At 39.8% G+C, this 17,164-nt stretch overlaps 2 protein-coding genes across 2 annotated transcripts; both read right to left on the bottom strand.

The window, feature by feature from the left end:
- Positions 1-3,187: 3,187 nt before the first annotated feature.
- Positions 3,188-4,132, bottom strand: LOC148046695 (olfactory receptor 6E1-like). The gene has a single exon (XM_087714892.1). The coding sequence runs from the start codon at positions 4,130-4,132 to the stop codon at positions 3,188-3,190; it is 945 nt and encodes a 314-aa protein (XP_087571018.1).
- Positions 4,133-10,098: 5,966 nt separating this feature from the next.
- LOC148046696 (olfactory receptor 6E1-like) lies at positions 10,099-11,043 on the bottom strand. Its single transcript, XM_087714893.1, has one exon. The coding sequence runs from the start codon at positions 11,041-11,043 to the stop codon at positions 10,099-10,101; it is 945 nt and encodes a 314-aa protein (XP_087571019.1).
- Positions 11,044-17,164: the final 6,121 nt, after the last annotated feature.

Below are 17,164 nucleotides of genomic sequence, written 5' to 3' on the forward strand. Positions count from 1 at the left end.
TCATCTTTCTGGAGGGCTGAGGGAGCCCAATTTTGCCCTCCCCAGGGAGGCCAATTTTGCCCTCCCCAGGCTTCAGGAAAGCCTCCGGAGGATGAGGGTGGTGGTGAAAAATGGCCCCAATAGACCAACCAGAAGTTCAAGAATGCAACTTTGGAACGCCATAAGAAAAAGGTTCTTTATTACTGTGATAGTTCAAGCACGGTTAGTAGAATGGACAAGGTGCACTAATCAGCTGGGCTTCAGGGGGAGGGGCGAGCATACCACCAGTGGAGGTCTTGCCGACCATCTTCCCACAATATGCCAAAGCAACTTTGCCTGAATTTTTGGTAGGTTTTGAGAAATGAGATGCTATAACCATGAACTTGTCCGTTGGTTTCAATTAATTAACAAAATCACTCCCTTAGGAACTTCTTTGATTCATTTTATTTATGAAGCCTATTTGCAATCCACCTCATATTCAGGTGACTGTGGACAGCTTACAAACATGAATTTCTACACACTCTAGTCCAAGATCTCACATTTCATGTCTTCGCTATGCATTTTCTGTTACATTCTGGTTTATTCAGGATTGGGATCAAACATCAAGAGAAATAGTCACATTCACTAATATTGACTCCATTCATCAACCAAGACTGAATCTTTTATTGTAATTCCACCCAAAGGACCTACTAGTAAAACATACTTGGACAAAATTAGCAGAGGGTAGCTTTAGGTTCTGCTTCAGAAGATGGTAAGAACTTTGAGGAAGCCTTAGGTAAAGCTCTCATGTTTCCAATGTCAAGCAATGTACAACCAGATGTGTTTTTGTAAATTCACAACTAGGAGTGGGTGGCAGTTTTCTTTTTCCATTGTTCTTCACTAGCAACCAACTTTTCAGGGATTCTGCCTTTGATGTCAATCATATGTCTCCATCCCTGATTATCTCTTCCTCTATGCCTTCTCTAGAGCATCTGACAGTGATGTGCGGTGAGGTTTATGGCTGGTGAGGCACAGTGGTGGGTTTCAAATTATTTTAGACTTGTGGACTTCAACTCCCACAATTCCAGGTGGCACATGGAGCCATATTTGCATTCGCAGGCCAGCTGATTTCTCACCATTCTGGAGGGCTGAGGGAGCCCGTTTTTGCCCTCCCCAGGCTTCAGGAAAGCCTCCGGAGGATGGGGGTGGTGGTGAAAAATGGCCCCAATAGACCAACCGGAAGTTCGAGAATGCAACTTTGGAACGCTTTAAGAAAAAGGTTCTTTATTACTGTGGTAGTTCAAGTACAGTTAGTAGAATGGACAAGGTGCACTAATCAGCTGGGCTGCAGGGGGAGGGGCGAGCATGCTGGAATGTGAGATATCTAGGAATGGATATTATTGGACCAGGTGGGTGGGGCTAGCTCTTGCTCAGAACTTCCAGTTCAGGTAAATTAGCCTGAACTGGCAGCATACCACCAGTGGAGGTATTGCCTACCATCTTCCCACAATATGCCAAAGCAACTTTGCCTGAACTTTTGGTAGGTTTTGAGAAATGAGATGCTATAACCATGAACCTGTGTGTTGGTTTCAATTAATAAACAAAATTAGGAACTTCTTTGATTCATTTTATTTATGAAGCCTATTTGCAATCCACCTCATATTTAGGTTACTGTGGGCAGCTTACAAACATGATTTTCTACATTCCATAGCCCAAGATCCCATGTTTAATGCTTTCCCTATGCATTTTCTGTTGCAGTCCCGTTTATTCAGGATTATGGAGTTACGATATTCCATAATCACAAACCTCTATTCCCCACTTCTGTTATTCCTGTTGGGATCAAACTTCAAGAGAAATAGTCACATTCATTAATATTGACTCCATACATCAACCAAGACTGAATCTTTTATTGTAATTCCACCCAAAAGACCTACTAATAAAACATACTTGGGCACAATTACCAGAGGGTAGCTTTATGTTCTGCTTCAGAAGATGGTAAGAACTTTTAGGAAGCTTAGGTGAAGCTCTCATGTCTCCTATGTCAAACAATGTACAACCAGATGTAGTTTTGTAAATTCACAACTAGGAGAGGGTGGCAGTTTTCTTTTTCCATTGTTCTTCACTAGCAACCAACTTTTCAGGGATTCTGTCTTTGATGTCAATCAAGGGCTCCATCCCTGATTACGTCATCCTCTTTGCCTTCTCAAGTCCCCTTGTAAGAGCATCTCAGTGGCAGTGAGGTGCGGTGAGGTTTATAGCTGGTGAGGCACAGTATTGGGTTTCAATTTTTTTTTAGACTTGTGGACTTCAACTCCCAGAATTCCACAGCCAGGCATGCTCAGTTCTGATTTAAAGCAACAGGATTTGTTTTTCTCCTTTGTGAAAAAGTTTCCTTCATTCTTTTTCTTCTCCCTCCTCCTCCTTCCTCCCTCTCTGCCTCCCTCCCCCCCCACTCAAACAGACACATGGACACAGAGAAGTTGGATTGGACTATCTCACCTACCCCCTTCCCTCTCTCTCTCACTCTCTCTCAAACAAACACAATCACAGAAGTTGGATTGGAGCCGATCCGAGCCTTTGATTGCAGGTGGAGCCACGTTGTCTTTTCAAACTTGTAATCAGTGAGGCTGGGCTTATATAATTTTATCCCTCTCACTCTGTGTTTGTGTGTGTGTGTGTGTTTGTGTGTGTGTTTGAAAAGACAACGTGGCTCTGCCTGCAATCAACTACACTTGGGGAGGGATCTACACTTGAGGATGAAGTTTGAATTCCTCCCTCTCCCTCTGACCCACACGTAACTTTCCCGCTGTTTCAGAGAGGATTTCAACTCTGCTCTTGCCTGTCATCATGAAAAAAAAATGTAAAAGGAAAAAGGCAGGAGGTGAGGTCCGGCTGAGCAAGTTGCTGCCAGAGTCACCATGGATGACGCAGCTTAATTGTTTAAAAAAGCCTCTAAAAAGCGCCCTGTACAGGAGAAGGCAGGAGCACAAAGTCATCCACGGTTACTCTGGCAGCAACTATCTCAGCCTGACCTCAGCTCTTGCCTTTTTCCTTTTACATTGTTTTTTTCTTTTCATGATGACAATGGTGAGGCATTGCCTCCCCTGCCTCCTCTGACTGCATGTCCCTGCTAAGTGGGTGATTATTACGTCTGAAGGCAATATATGTTATATGTTAATGTCTAAGACATTAAATCTGAAAATCTACTTAGAGCCACACCAATAGCAAATCATCTCAATTTCTTGCAATACCCAACCCATTGTCTCAATTCAGCCTTCAGAGCATCTTGCACTTGTCTGTTCCTCAAACAGTATATGATTGGGATGAGAAGAGGAGCCATAACAGTGTTCAGAAGAGCCACCATTTTGTTGTAATCCAATCCAATGGTGCCTTTCGGCTTGATGTACATGAAAATGCAACTGCTGTAAGCGAGGGTGACCACGGTCAAGTGAGAAACACAGGTGGAGAAGGTCTTCTTCCTCCCTGTGGTGGATGGGATGCGGAGAATGGTGGAAACGATTTTGACGTAAGAGACAATGTTGACACTTAAGGTCCCAAGGAGAGAGAATATGGCAACCACAAAACTAATCATCTCTAGGAAACTGGTGTCAACACATACCAGTTTCATTAAGGGTCCATTGTCACAAAAGAAATGATTCATGACGTTAGGACCACAAAATGGCATCAGAAATAAAGGAATGCATGCAACTAGAATTAGTGATATCCCCCCAAACCAGCAACAAATGACCAACAATGAGCAAATGTGGGTATTCATGATGGTTGGGTAGTGAAGAGGGTTACAGATGGCTATGCATCGATCAATGGACATTATGGCCCCGAAAAGGAACTCAGTGGTACCAAGGGCCAAATACAGAAATGTCTGTAAGAAGCAACCAACTAAAGAGATGCTCTTACTCCCAGTAGCTATGTTGACTAGTGCTTTGGGAATTACAGTACTCATATACCCAATATCTACCCATGCCAAATATCGGAGGAAGAAATACATTGGGCTACAGAGCTGAACATTCACTTGTGTGATAATAATAATCAACATGTTTCCTATTAAAGTCAAAAGATAAATTCCAAAGAGCAGGAGAAAAAGGCTAACCTCAAGGGGAAAGTTGTCAGTCAGCCCCAACAATATGAATTCACTCACTACGGTCCTATTTGTCATCAGTCCATTCCTAAAAACAATGTGAAAGTTTTAATTTTCCACTCTCCCTTCTTCTTTTTATTGCATGTTTCAAATGAGCATCAGCTTATCCGTTTCCATTCTTTGCATTATTAACAAAGAAAAGTTAAAACCTGATGGTGTGAATCAAAGCAAGATTCTTCTAATATATTATTCTAAGAACTCCATATCCTTATCGTGGAATTCCAGGTGTGGTTAATCTCAGGTGGAGTTAGATGGGATCTCTACATGTTTCAATCTGTCAAAAACAATTCATCCTTTTGGACACACAAAGATCTGTCTTGGGATGATGCTTGGGGGGGTGGGGTATTATTTCACCTTTGTTCTGTTTTCTCCAGTCTGTTTTTCTGAGATGGTTCCAAATTCTCTTTTGATTCCTTTACCTAAAACCAATGTGAATAGATGAATGTGAGCAAAACCAATGTGTATAGACAAAGATGGGTGTGTATCTATATCTGTGTGTCTCTGTGTGTGTGTGTGAGAGAGAGAGAGTTAAAGCTACAATATATAAAGAACAGTTGCAGGAATTGGTTATATCAAGTATAATGAAAAAGAGGTATTGTCTGGAACATTCTACCATACATGGTGAACATGCTCCATCACAAGGAAATATTGGTGTAAAATTCAGAAATTGATGGAAGAAATTACAGCGGAAAAGATAGAATTGAATCTTGAATCGTTCTTATTAGGAATATTAGACCTGAAAATGGACAAAAAAATTCAATACATAATACTATACATACTCACTGCAGTTAAAATCACCTTCACACAAAACTGGAAACAAATAAATACACCCGAAGGTGAAACAATAATAGAAAGGTACTCAAATGTGCAGAGATGGACAAAATGACCATGGAACTAAAAGAGAGTGAAGAATCGGATTTCTATAAAATATGAAACAGAATTTATAAGTGGCTAGAAAACGGAAATCAAAATTGGAAATAAAAGTTTATGTTTGTGTTCCTCCTAAACTAGTATTGAATAAAAATCAAACCAAAGCTACTAATTACTATTAAAATATTGAGCACAATGCAAATATAATGGTGATATAAACAATATTATTACAAGGATTACTAAAATTGTTATTACGCTATTACAGAAGTTAAAATCAAATACAAATACATAGCAGAGTTGGAAGGGACTTTGCAGGTGTTCTAGTACAACCCTATGACTAGGCAGGAAACCCTATACCATTTCAGAAAAATGTCTATCCAACATCTTCTTAAAGACTTCGAGTGTTGGAGCATTCACAACTTCTGGAGGCAACTTCTGTTCCACTGATTAATTGTTCTAACTGTCAGGCTATTTCTCGTTAGTTGCTTCTCTCCTTGATGCATTTCCACCCATTGCTTCTTGTCCTGCCTTCAGATGCTTTGGAGAATCGGGTGACTTCCCACTTCTTTGCAACAGCCCCTCAGATATTGGAACACTGCTATCATGTCTCCCCCAGTCCTTCTTTTCATTGAACTAGAAACAATGAGTGGCATTGCAACCACTTATTGTGTGGCTTATGTGTAGCATGAAGTAGGCATTCATGGTTTGCAAACCATCATTTATGAATAGTATCATGTGCAACTTTAATCACTTGTGTCTTAATTTAAGAACAATAAAGGCATTTGAAGTTGGGTTCACTAAGTTATCTTGAATATTCCTATTTTAATATTAGAACTAGATATAATTTATATTTGCTTTCAAAGCAGTCCCAAGCATTACAAATCAGAAATTTCCTGACTTAATCTTCTTTTGAACTCCGAAATTCGTTTCTTAGTTTTACAAAGTAATATTTCAGCTCACTACTCTTGAAAATTACAAACATTAAAAAATGCAAAAACACCCACCCCCTTGCAAACTACACTTAAAAAAACAAGCACACTTTTTTCAAGATCCTTGTTATATTTGTCATCTCAATCACCCTGATAAAATCAATAGTCTAATTTTAATACAGTTACAAACCAGAAGCAAAGCAAAAAAAATCCAAATTTCACTCACTAATATATTTTTGGTTAGATATAGTATGTTCACCACTTGGAATCATATCAATCATCCTGGTATCTGCATACTTTTTGTAACCCCTATGCCCTTTTTAATATAGTAAGAAAACATTTTCTAGATTATTAAACTATGCATATTTTGCTTATAAATCAGAAGCAAAGAAAATATATACTTAAAATATTACCCCTTAATTCATTGTTTTTTTGGGAAGAAGCACAGCATGCTCCATTTTCAGGGGTCTTGAGAAATAGCCTTGTCTTCTTGGTTCACAGCTGGATTCCGTTCTAATTTGTCTGTCTTTTTCTTCTGTATCTTTTTATGACAATGAAGATAGAGTACTCATTAAGTACTAGATATGGTTATAGTTTTGAAGTCCATGGTGCATGAGGTATTGAAGATTGACTAATGCAATTCCTCATGGACTCAGGGGAAAAAAAGTATTAAGCTAATTAGTCAATACTAATGTTGGTTGGTTTTAATTTAGTATTATCCTTAGTATTTATTTGAGAGCTGTCAGGGCAGCCATAATATTCCTTTTAGAATTCTGGCTTGCCACACTTTCTTTATTTCATTATGCTGTTACATTGGTATAGTTGATGGGTGGGGGGAATGGAAGGAGTAGGATTGTGGGATGTATTGTTTTCATTCTTTACTAGATGTCAAGGTCATCTTGTGTCTCCGTACTTTTACACCTGACCGGAAGCAGCTGGGTGTGGATGCCAGTGTGGAAGAAGAAGATTGGACCATGTGATGGATTGTGGGTGTGGGGACAAGATCATGAACTTTTCACTGGGTGGGATTCTGATGTAATTTCCAGAATTGGGATTACATACATGTGCTAACATGTCTGCTTTATTAAATTGGAATTTTAAGGATCGTTTTGCCTTGGACTCTGGTTTAATTCTACATGATACTTGGAATACTGACAAGAGCTATGTTTCATGGGATTTGTTTGCTTATCACACAGTTTAATGCAACCCATCAAAATCCTAGTCAACCCAAGTCATTTTGCAATTATTTCCAGGGGATGAGCAACTCTGTCCCCACTTCAGTTGACGATTGATTTCATTATCCGTTCAATTCAGATCAAATAATACAAATCAGTCCTCTCTCAATCAATTTTGAGTAGGAAAGAAGAAATACAATTTTTGCAAAACTCATTGAAAATGATGAAATTTGTTTTTGCTTTGTCTACTTCCTCCGGCCAATGTTAATAAAACCGAACCTCCCAGTGGGACAGTGGATTCCAACAGAAGATGCCTGTGGAAGAATTGCAGAGCATTACAGAATCTAATGAGAACTTGGAAGGCGATGTCCATTTTTACCCTGGACTCTAATTTCTTTTATCTAAGTGTAGATTTGCTTGAATTCTGAGTCATTCAAGAACATCCCTCTTCTTACAATCTTTCCTTGACATTTGGAAACCAAATGGGGTATAAAAATGAGAACTATGAAAATGGAGATTTTCAGAGGTGGACTGAACATACTTTAAAACCAGTTCACCGAAAATGTAAGCGTGTACACCTTCCACATTTGAGTGCAACAACTCCAACAAGGCTTTTCTGATGGGGAGGCTTCTTGCACACTTCCTAGGTCCATGATGGTGAAGCAGTGGCACATGTGGTGGCCATAGGTGGCACATGGAGCCATATTTGCATTCGCAGGCCAGCTGATTTCTCACCTTTCTGAAGGGCTGAGGGAGACCATTTTTGCCCTCCCCAGGCTTCAGGAAAGCCTCTGGAGGATAGGGGTGGTGGTGAAAAGTGGCCTCAATAGACCAACTGGAGTTCGGGAATGCAACTTTGGAATGCCATAAGAAAAAGGTTCTTTATTACTGTGCTAGTTCAAGCACGGTTAGTAGAATGGACAAGGTGCACTAATCAGCTAGGCTGCAGGGGGGGGGGAGCATGCTGGAAGGTGAGATATCTAGGACTGGATATTATTGAAGTGGGTGGGTGGGGCTAGTTGATGCTCAGAACTTCCAGTGCAGGGAAATTAGTCTGAACTGGCAGCATACCACCAGTGGAGGTCTTGCCGACCATCTTTCCACAATATGCCAAAGCAACTTTGCCTGAATTTTGGGTAGGTTTTGAGAAATGACATGCTATAACCATGAATCTCTGTGTTGGTTTCAATTAATAAACAAGGAACTTCTTAGGAACTTTTTTGATTCATTTTATTTATGAAGCCTATTTCCAATCCACCTCATATTAAGGTGACTGTGGGCAGCTTACAAACATGAATTTCTACATTCTCTAGCCCCAAATCTCACGTTTCATGCCTTCCCTATGCATTTTCTGTTACATTCCGGTTTATTCAGGATTATGGAGTTATGATAATCCATAATCACTGACCTCCATTCCCCACTTCTGTTATCCCTGTTGGGATCAAACTTCAAGAGAAATAGTCACATTCACTAATATTGACTCCATACATCAAGCAAGACTGAATCTTTTATTGTAATTCCACTCAAAGGACCTACTAATAAAACATACTTGGACACAATTACCAGAGGGTAGCTTTATGTTCTGCTTCAGAAGATGGTAAGAACTTTGAGGAAGCCTTAGGTAAAGCTCTCATGTTTCCCATGTCAAGCAATGTACAACAAGATGTGTTTTGTAAATTCACAACTAGGAGAGTGTGGCAGTTTTCTTTTTCCATTGTTCTTCACTAGCAAACAACTTTTCAGGGATTCTGTCTTTGATGTCAATCAAGGGCTCCATCCCTGATTACGTCATCCTCTTTGCCTTCTCAAGTCCCCTTGTAAGAGCATCTCAGTGGCAGTGAGGTGCGGTGAGGTTTATAGCTGGTGAGGTACTGACACAGTGGTGGGTTTTAAATTTTTTTAGCCTTGTGGACTTCAACTCCCAGAATTCCACAGCCAGGCATGCTCAGTTCTGATTTAAAGCAACAGCATTTATTTTTCTCCTTTGTGAAAAAGTTTCCTTCATTCTTTTTCTTCTCCCTCCTCCTCCTTCCTCCCTCTCTGCCTCCCTCCCCCCCACTCAAACAGACACATGGACACAGAGAAGTTGGATTGGACTATCTCTCCTACCCCCTTCCCTCTCTCTCTCACTCTCTCTCAAACAAACACAATCACAGAAGTTGGATTGGAGCCGATCCGAGCCTTTGATTGCAGGCGGAGCCACATTGTATTTTCAAACTTGTAATCAGTGAGGCTGGGCTTATATAATTTTATCCCTCTGTGTGTGTGTGTGTGTGTGTGTGTGTGTGTGTGTGTGTGTGTGTGCGTGTGTGTTTGAAAAGGCAACATGGCTCTTCCTGCAATCAACTCCACTTGGGGAGGGATCTACACTTGAGGATGAAGTTTGAATTCCTCCCCCTCTCTCTGACCCACACGTAACTTGCCAGCTGTTTCCGAGAGGATGTCAACTCTGCTCTTGCCTGTCATCATGAAAAGAAAAAAAAATGTAGAAGGAAAAAGGCAAGAGGTGAGGTCCAGCTGAGCTAGTTGCTGCCAGAGTCACCATGGATGACTCTGCTTAACTGTTTAAAAAAGCCTCTAAAAAGCACACTCTACAGGAGAAGGCAGGAGAACGAAGTGCCTCACCTACGTCAGGAATTTTTAGGCTTTTAATCCTTGCTTAACTCTGCCCTAGTGATCATAAAACAGCTAAAATCAGACTGGATGAGGCATGTTGTTCTCCTGCCTCCTCCTGTAGAGGGCACTTTTTAGAGGCTTTTTTAAACAGTTAAGCAGAGTCATCCATGGTGACTCTGACAGCAACTAGCCCAGCCTGACCTCAGCTCTTGCCTTTTTCCTTTTACATTTTTTTTCTTTTCATGATGACAGTGGTGAGGCTCTGTGTCCCCTGCCTCTCCTGACTGCACGTCCCTGCTAAGTGGGTGATTATTACATCTGAAGGCAATATATGTTATATATTAATGTCTAAGATTAAATCTGAAAATCAACTTAGAGCCACACCAATAGCAAATCATCTCAATTTCTTGCAATACCCAACCCATTTTCTCAATTCAGCCTTCAAAGCATCTTGCACCTGTCTGTTCCTCAAACAGTATATGATTGGGATTAGAAGAGGAACCATAACAGTATTCAGAAGAGCCACCATTTTGTTGTAATCCAATCCAATGGTGCCTTTAAGCTTGATGTACATGAAAATACAACTGCTGTAAGCGAGGGTGACCACGGTCATGTGGGAAGCACAAGTGGAGAAGGTCTTCTTCCTCCCTGTGGTGGATGGGATGCGCAGAATGGTGGAAACGATTTTGACGTAAGAGACAATGTTGACACTTAAGGTCCCAAGGAGAGAGAATACGGCAATCAAAAAACTAATCGTCTCTAGGAAACTGGTGTCAACACATACCAGTTTCATTAAGGGCCCACTGTCACAAAAGAAATGATTCATGACATTAGACCCACAAAATGGCATCAGAAAAAAATAAATGGATGATGGTAGAATAAGTGATATTCCCCCAGCGATGCAGGAAATGACCAACAATGAGCACATTTGGGGATTCATGATGGTTGGGTAGTGAAGAGGGTTACAGATGGCTATGTATCGATCAACTGACATTGTGGCCAGTAAGAGGAACTCAGTGGTACCAAGGGCCAAATACAGAAATGTCTGTACGAAGCAACCAACTAAAGAGATGCTCTTACTCCCAGTAGCTATGTTGACTAGTGCTTTGGGAATTACAGTACTCATATATCCAATATCTACCCATGCCAAATATCGGAGGAAGAAATACATAGGGCTACAGAACTGAACATTCACCTGTGTGATAATAATAATCAGCATGTTTCCTATTAAAGTCAAAAGATAAATTCCAAAGAGCAGGAGAAAAAGGCTAACCTCAAGGGGAAAGATGTCAGTCAGCCCCAACAATATGAATTCCGTTACTGTGGTCCGGTTTGTCATCAGTCCATTCCTAAAAACAGTGTCAAGGTTTTAATTTTCCAATCTCCCTTCTTCTTTTCATTGCATGTTTCAAATGAGCATCAGCTTATCTGCTTCCATTCTTTGAATCAAAACAAGATTCTTCTAATATGTTATTTTAAGAACTCCATATCCTTATCGTCAAATTCCAGGTGTGGTTATTCTCAGGTGGAGTTAGATGGGAACTCTCCATGTTTCAATGTCAAAAACAATTCATCCTTTTGGACACACAAAGATCTGTCTTTGGATGATGCTTTGGGGGAGGGTATTATTTCACCTTTGTTCGGTTTTCTCCAGTCTGTTTTTGTGAGATGGGTCCAAATTCTCTTTTGATTCCTTTACCTAAAACCAATGTGAATAGATGAATGTGAGCAAAACCAATGTGAATAGACAAAGATGAGTGTGTGTCTGTGTGTGTGTGTGTGTCTCTCTCTCTGTATGTGTGTGTGTCTGTGTGTGTGTGTGTGTGAGAGAGATTGTTAAAGCTAAAATATATGAAGAACAGTTGCAGGAATTGGGTATATCAAGTATAATGAAAAAGAGGTATTGTCTGGAACATTCTACCATGTATGGTGAACATGCTCCATCACAAGGAAATATTGGTGTAAAATTCAGAGACGGCTGGAAGACATTACAGCACAAAATATAGAATTGCTCTTATTAGGAATAATAGACCTGAAAATGGATAAAAAAATTCAATACATAATACTACACATACTCACTGCAGCTAAAATCACCTTTGCACAAAACCAGAAACAAATCAATATACCCGCAGGTGAAACAATAATTAGAAAGGTACTCGAATGTGCAGAGATGGACAAAATGACCATGGAACTAAAAGAAAGAAAAGAATCGGATTTCGATAAAATGTGGAATAGAATTTATAAGTGGCTAGAAAACGGAAGCCAAAACAGGAAGTAGAAGTCTTTGTGTTTTTTTCTAAACTAGTATTGAATAAAAATTAACCAAAGTTACTAATTACTATTAAAATATTAAGCACAATGCAAATATAATGGTGATATAAACAATTAATATTATTACAAGAATTAGTACAATTGTTTTTATACTATTACAGAAGTTGAAATCAAATACCAATACAGAGTTGGAAGGAACCTTGGAGGTCTTCTAGTCCAACCCCATGCCTAGGCCGTTTCAGACAAATGGCTATCTAAAATCTTCTTAAAGACTTCCTGTGTTGGGGCATTCACAACTTCTGGAGGCAAGCTGTTCCACTGATTAATTGTTCTAACTGTCAGGAAATTTCTCCTCAGTTCTAAGTTGCTTTTCTCCTTGATTAGTTTTCACCCATTGCTTCTTGTCCTGCCCTCAGGTCCCTTGGAGAATAGTTTGGCTCCCTCTTCTTTGTGGCAGCCCCTGAGATATTGAAGACTGCTATCATGTCTCCCCTGGTCCTTCTCTTCATTAAACTAGACATACCCAGTTCCTACAACTGTTCTTCCTATGTTTTAGTCTTCATGGGAAGGCAATGGAGAATGAAGAACTACAAAGGCTAAACATGATACAGAAGGCTGTATAACTATTTTATATTGTTATGTTTGTCTTGTTTTTTTCTTTTGTTTGTGTTTTCTGTTTTTAAAGGTAAAATGTTTAATAAAAACAATTTTTAAAAAAGAAAAGGAGGACTAGGAGTGACATGATAGCAGTATTCCAGTATTTTAGGGGCTTCTAGTCCAACCCCCTGTCAAGCAGGAGATCCTATACCAGTGGTGGGATTCACATAATTTAACAACCGGTTCTCTGCCCTAATGAACGGCTGGGTGGGTGTGGCTCAGTGGTCATGTGACTGGGTGGGCTTGGCCAACTCAACATCACTCAGGTTGATGGGCGCTTTGCCTTAGCAGTTACAATGTAATAAGGGTTAACGGGACAGGCAGTTTCTGTAAGCAGGGCAATAAAGATGAGGCTAGAAATAAAACCAGAATGTTTCCTTCCTGCCTTCCTTACAGGATTAGCCCTGTAAAGTGGAAAGAAACAAAAGGAGATTTTTTCCAACAGCCGGTTCTCCAAAGTGCTTAAAAAGTTAACAACCGGTTCTCCCGAATAGGTGCAAACTGGCTGAATCCCACCACTGCCCTATACCATGTTAGAGAAATGGTTGTCCAGACCCTTCTTTAAAGCCTCTAAAGTTGGAGCAACCACAGTTCTGAAGACAAGCTGTTCCATTGCTTTATTGTTCTTATTAACCATAGAATTCCATTCCTTCTTTTCTTATTCTAACTGGGATAAAAACCTCAAGAGGAATAGCCACATTCACCAATACTAACACCACGCATGAACCAAGGCCAAATCTTTTATTGTATCATAATACTTTTGATTGGGGTGACATGATAGCAGTGTTCTAATATTTGATGGGCTGCCACAAAGAAGAGGGAGCAAAACTATTCTCCAAAGCACCTGAAGGCAGGACAAGAAGCAATGGGGTGGAAACTTATCAAGGAGAGAACCAAGCTAGAACTAAGAAGGAATTTCCTGACAATAAGAACAATTAATCGGCGGAATGACTTGCCTCCAGAAATTGTGAGTCCTCCAACATTGGAGGTTTTTAAGAAGAGATTGCACAGCCACTTGTCTGAAGTGGTATAGGGTTTCCTACTTAAGCAGAGGGTTGGACTAGAAGACCTGCAAGTTCCTTTCCAACTCTGTTATTCTGAATTTAAGGACCTTCCCAGAGATTTCACTTTCACGCAAATTCAGAGTAAGAAGAGGTGTTGGAAAAGCTGCAGTACAAGCTACATGCTTTGTTTAGGCAGGATGCCGTGGAAGCAATTTTCCTTTTCCATTTATCTGAAGTTTTCACATTTTGCTAAGAGAAATGCATGCTTTTACTTTAAAAATGTTGTTGGAACTACATTTAAGTTGTATTAGTGCTGATAAATAAATAAAGGGAGACTAGTATAGATCTATTTCAAGCTATTTAGCTCTCATCAGCTAGCCATACCCTTACTGGGATTCAAACCTGTGCTGTATTACATCTTAGGCAGATGTCTTAACCATTAAGCCACAGGTCCTCCTCCTTATCAGCTTGAGCCAAGGTAGTAGGTATATATTTAGTGTCACAACCCCTGGTATGCCCCAATTCCTCCCATAATTGGGACATACCAGGGGTTGTGACACTAAATATATAACTACATTTAAGTATCGACTTTAAGATAACTGCTGAGGAGTATTCACTGGGTTCCTTTCTTTGCAGCTGTGAAACACGGGAAACTTCTGTTTTCAGCCTCGCAATGTAACTCCTGCCTAAGCAGGGGGTTGGACTAGAAGACCTCCAAGGTCCCTTCCAACTCTGTTATTCTGTTAAAACTAATGACTGTTTTGAATAATAACAAGATATATCGCACCTAACCCTTATGTAGTTTATATGTGGCATGCAGTGGGCATTGATGGCTTGTAATTCCTGGAATATGGCATGCGTACTTCCACCAATCCTGGCTTAATTTAAAACAATGATTAAAGCTAACATGTAGACAAAGTGCTACTGAGTTCGGTACTATATTCCCATATGAATTATTGGCATCCAATTCAATTTATATTTGCTTATAAAACAGCCCCCAACTTTGTGCATTAGAAACCCACATGCCTTAATCTATTGCTTTTGAACTCCACTAAACATTTCTTAATTTTACAAAGTAATATTATGGGTCAAGAACCACCGGCATGAAAAAGTTGTAAAAATACTCACCCTTTGAAAACAATACTTGAAATACAAAAAAGAAATCCAATACTTAATACTACATATATTTACAGCGGCAAGGATCACCTTTGCCCAGAAACATTTTGCATGTTTGTTAACAAAAATCTTTTTTAAAAATGAAAACAATACTAAAAAAAAAAATATCTCTATACTTTTCATCATCCAATTTTTGCAAATAAAAGCAGGTGTTTAGAAATCAAAGGCAGGAAAAAAAAAATCAGCCATCAACTTTTGCTTCCAAACACATTTTTAGGATGCAAAATATTTTTAACCCTTGCGATCTACATACTATGTTAAAAAATAACATACATAAAAGTATTTCGTGTCGTTTGAATGGTTCTATGATATACTATGATAAGGGACATGGTGGCTCAGTGGCTAAGACACTGAGCTTGTTGATCAGTTCAAATTCCTAGTGCCGCTTAATGGAGTGAGCTCCTGTTACTAGTCCCAGCTTCTGCCAATCTAACAGTTTGAAAACATGTAAAAAATGCAAGTAGAAAAATAGGAGAAGGTAACAGCGTTCCGTGAGCCTTCGGCGTTTAGTCACACCAGCCCCATGACCACGGAGACATCTTTGGACAGTTCTGGCTCTCCAGCTTTGAAACGGAGATGAGCTCCACCCCCTAGAGTTGGGAACAACTAGCACATATGCGTGAGGGGAACCTTTACCTTAATGATATTGTCTTATTTAATTTCTGCCAGGAGAAGCCCATTCACTAGTTGGTTAATCTATCTTTCATTACGCCTACAAATCAAAGCAAAAACATCTATTAAGACATTACCCCTTAATTCAATGTTTGGGAAATGTAGCATCCTCCATTTGCAGTGCTTTTGAGAAGGTGCCTTGTCTTCTTGGAATATGGATGAACTCACTGTGCAATATCTCTGCCTTTTGTCTTCAATATCTTCCCATAGCAATGAACACCGAAGTAGCCTCTCATGCTCAACAGAGCTACTGACTGTTCTGAAACATGAGGTATAAGAAGAATTCAAGACTCATGGGTGAAGATCCCTTAGGGACATCTCAAGGAACAAAGCAATGCATTGCCAGCAATCTGCATCAACTATCCTGAATCTCCTTCTAATATTGATGTCAAACCCAAAGACAAGAGAAAATCATTGTGGACATGTTCCCCGTGTTTTGTGGCTTATTTTTTTTTTTAAATTTATTTTGCGTCTCTCATGCAACACACCAAGGTTTGTTGTGGCTTTTTTTTGATTTCACATCTGTGAACTCAACCTCTGTGATTTGTAAACCATGATCTAGAGGTTTGCCTATTTATTTATTTTTTGAAGCATAAACATGCAAAAAATGTTAGGTCATTTCACTAGAGTGATAGGTAAATTCCTCCATGCTTTAGCTGGTGTTGGTTCAGTATAAATTCCATTTTCTTAAAGCACTAAAAGTCAGGAATGGATAGGATGGGATAGGATAGGATAGGATAGGAAAAGATATGATGGGAAGGGATGGAATAGTTTGAAATTGGGAATAGAATAGAATAAAATAAAATATGGATACGGGATAGGGGATAGAATAGAATAGAATAGAATAGAATAGAATAGAATAGGGGACAAGGGACAAAGGACAGGGAGTAGGGAATATAATATAATAAAAAGGGGATAGGATGGGATGGATGGGATGGGATAGGAAGGTATGGGATAGGATATGATGGGATGGGATGGGATGGAATAGAATGGAATGGAATAGGGGATAGAATAGGATAGGGGATAGGGGATAGGGGATAGGGGATAGGGGATAGGGGATAGGGGATAGGGGATAGGGGATAGGGGATAGGGGATAGGGGATAGGGGATATAATAGAATAGAATAAGAAAGGATATAGGAGGGTAGGATAAGAGAAAAAAGGATATGATGGGATGGGATAGGATGGGATGGGATGGGATGGAATAGAATGGAATGGAATGGAATAGGGAATAGAATAGGATACAGGATAGGGGATAGAATAAGAAAGGGGATAGGATGGGATAGGATAAGAGAGGAAAGGATATGATGGGATGGGACTGGATAGGATGGGATGGGATGGGTTGGGAAGGGATGGGATGGAATAGAATGGAATGGAATAGGGAATAGAATAGAATAGGATACAGGATAGGGAATAGGGGATAGAATAGAATAAGAAAGGGGATAGGATGGGATAGGATAAGAGAGGAAAGGATATGATGGAATGGGATGGGATGGAATAGAATGGAATGGAATAAGGAATAGGATAGGATAGGATAGGATAGCGTAGGATAGGGAATAGGGAACAGGGAATTGAAAAAGCACCTTTGGGACAACCATGACCGGGATGACTGAGAATCTCCATAGTTATTTAGTGAAAAGCAATGTTGTGTTGAACTATGAATGTGTATGATCTACCTGGAA

Source organism: Thamnophis sirtalis, unplaced genomic scaffold (assembly GCF_051295495.1).
Source record: "Thamnophis sirtalis isolate CommonGarterSnake01/CBP01778 unplaced genomic scaffold, rThaSir2_p1.2 scaffold_4, whole genome shotgun sequence".
Classification (NCBI taxonomy): domain Eukaryota; kingdom Metazoa; phylum Chordata; class Lepidosauria; order Squamata; family Natricidae; genus Thamnophis; species Thamnophis sirtalis.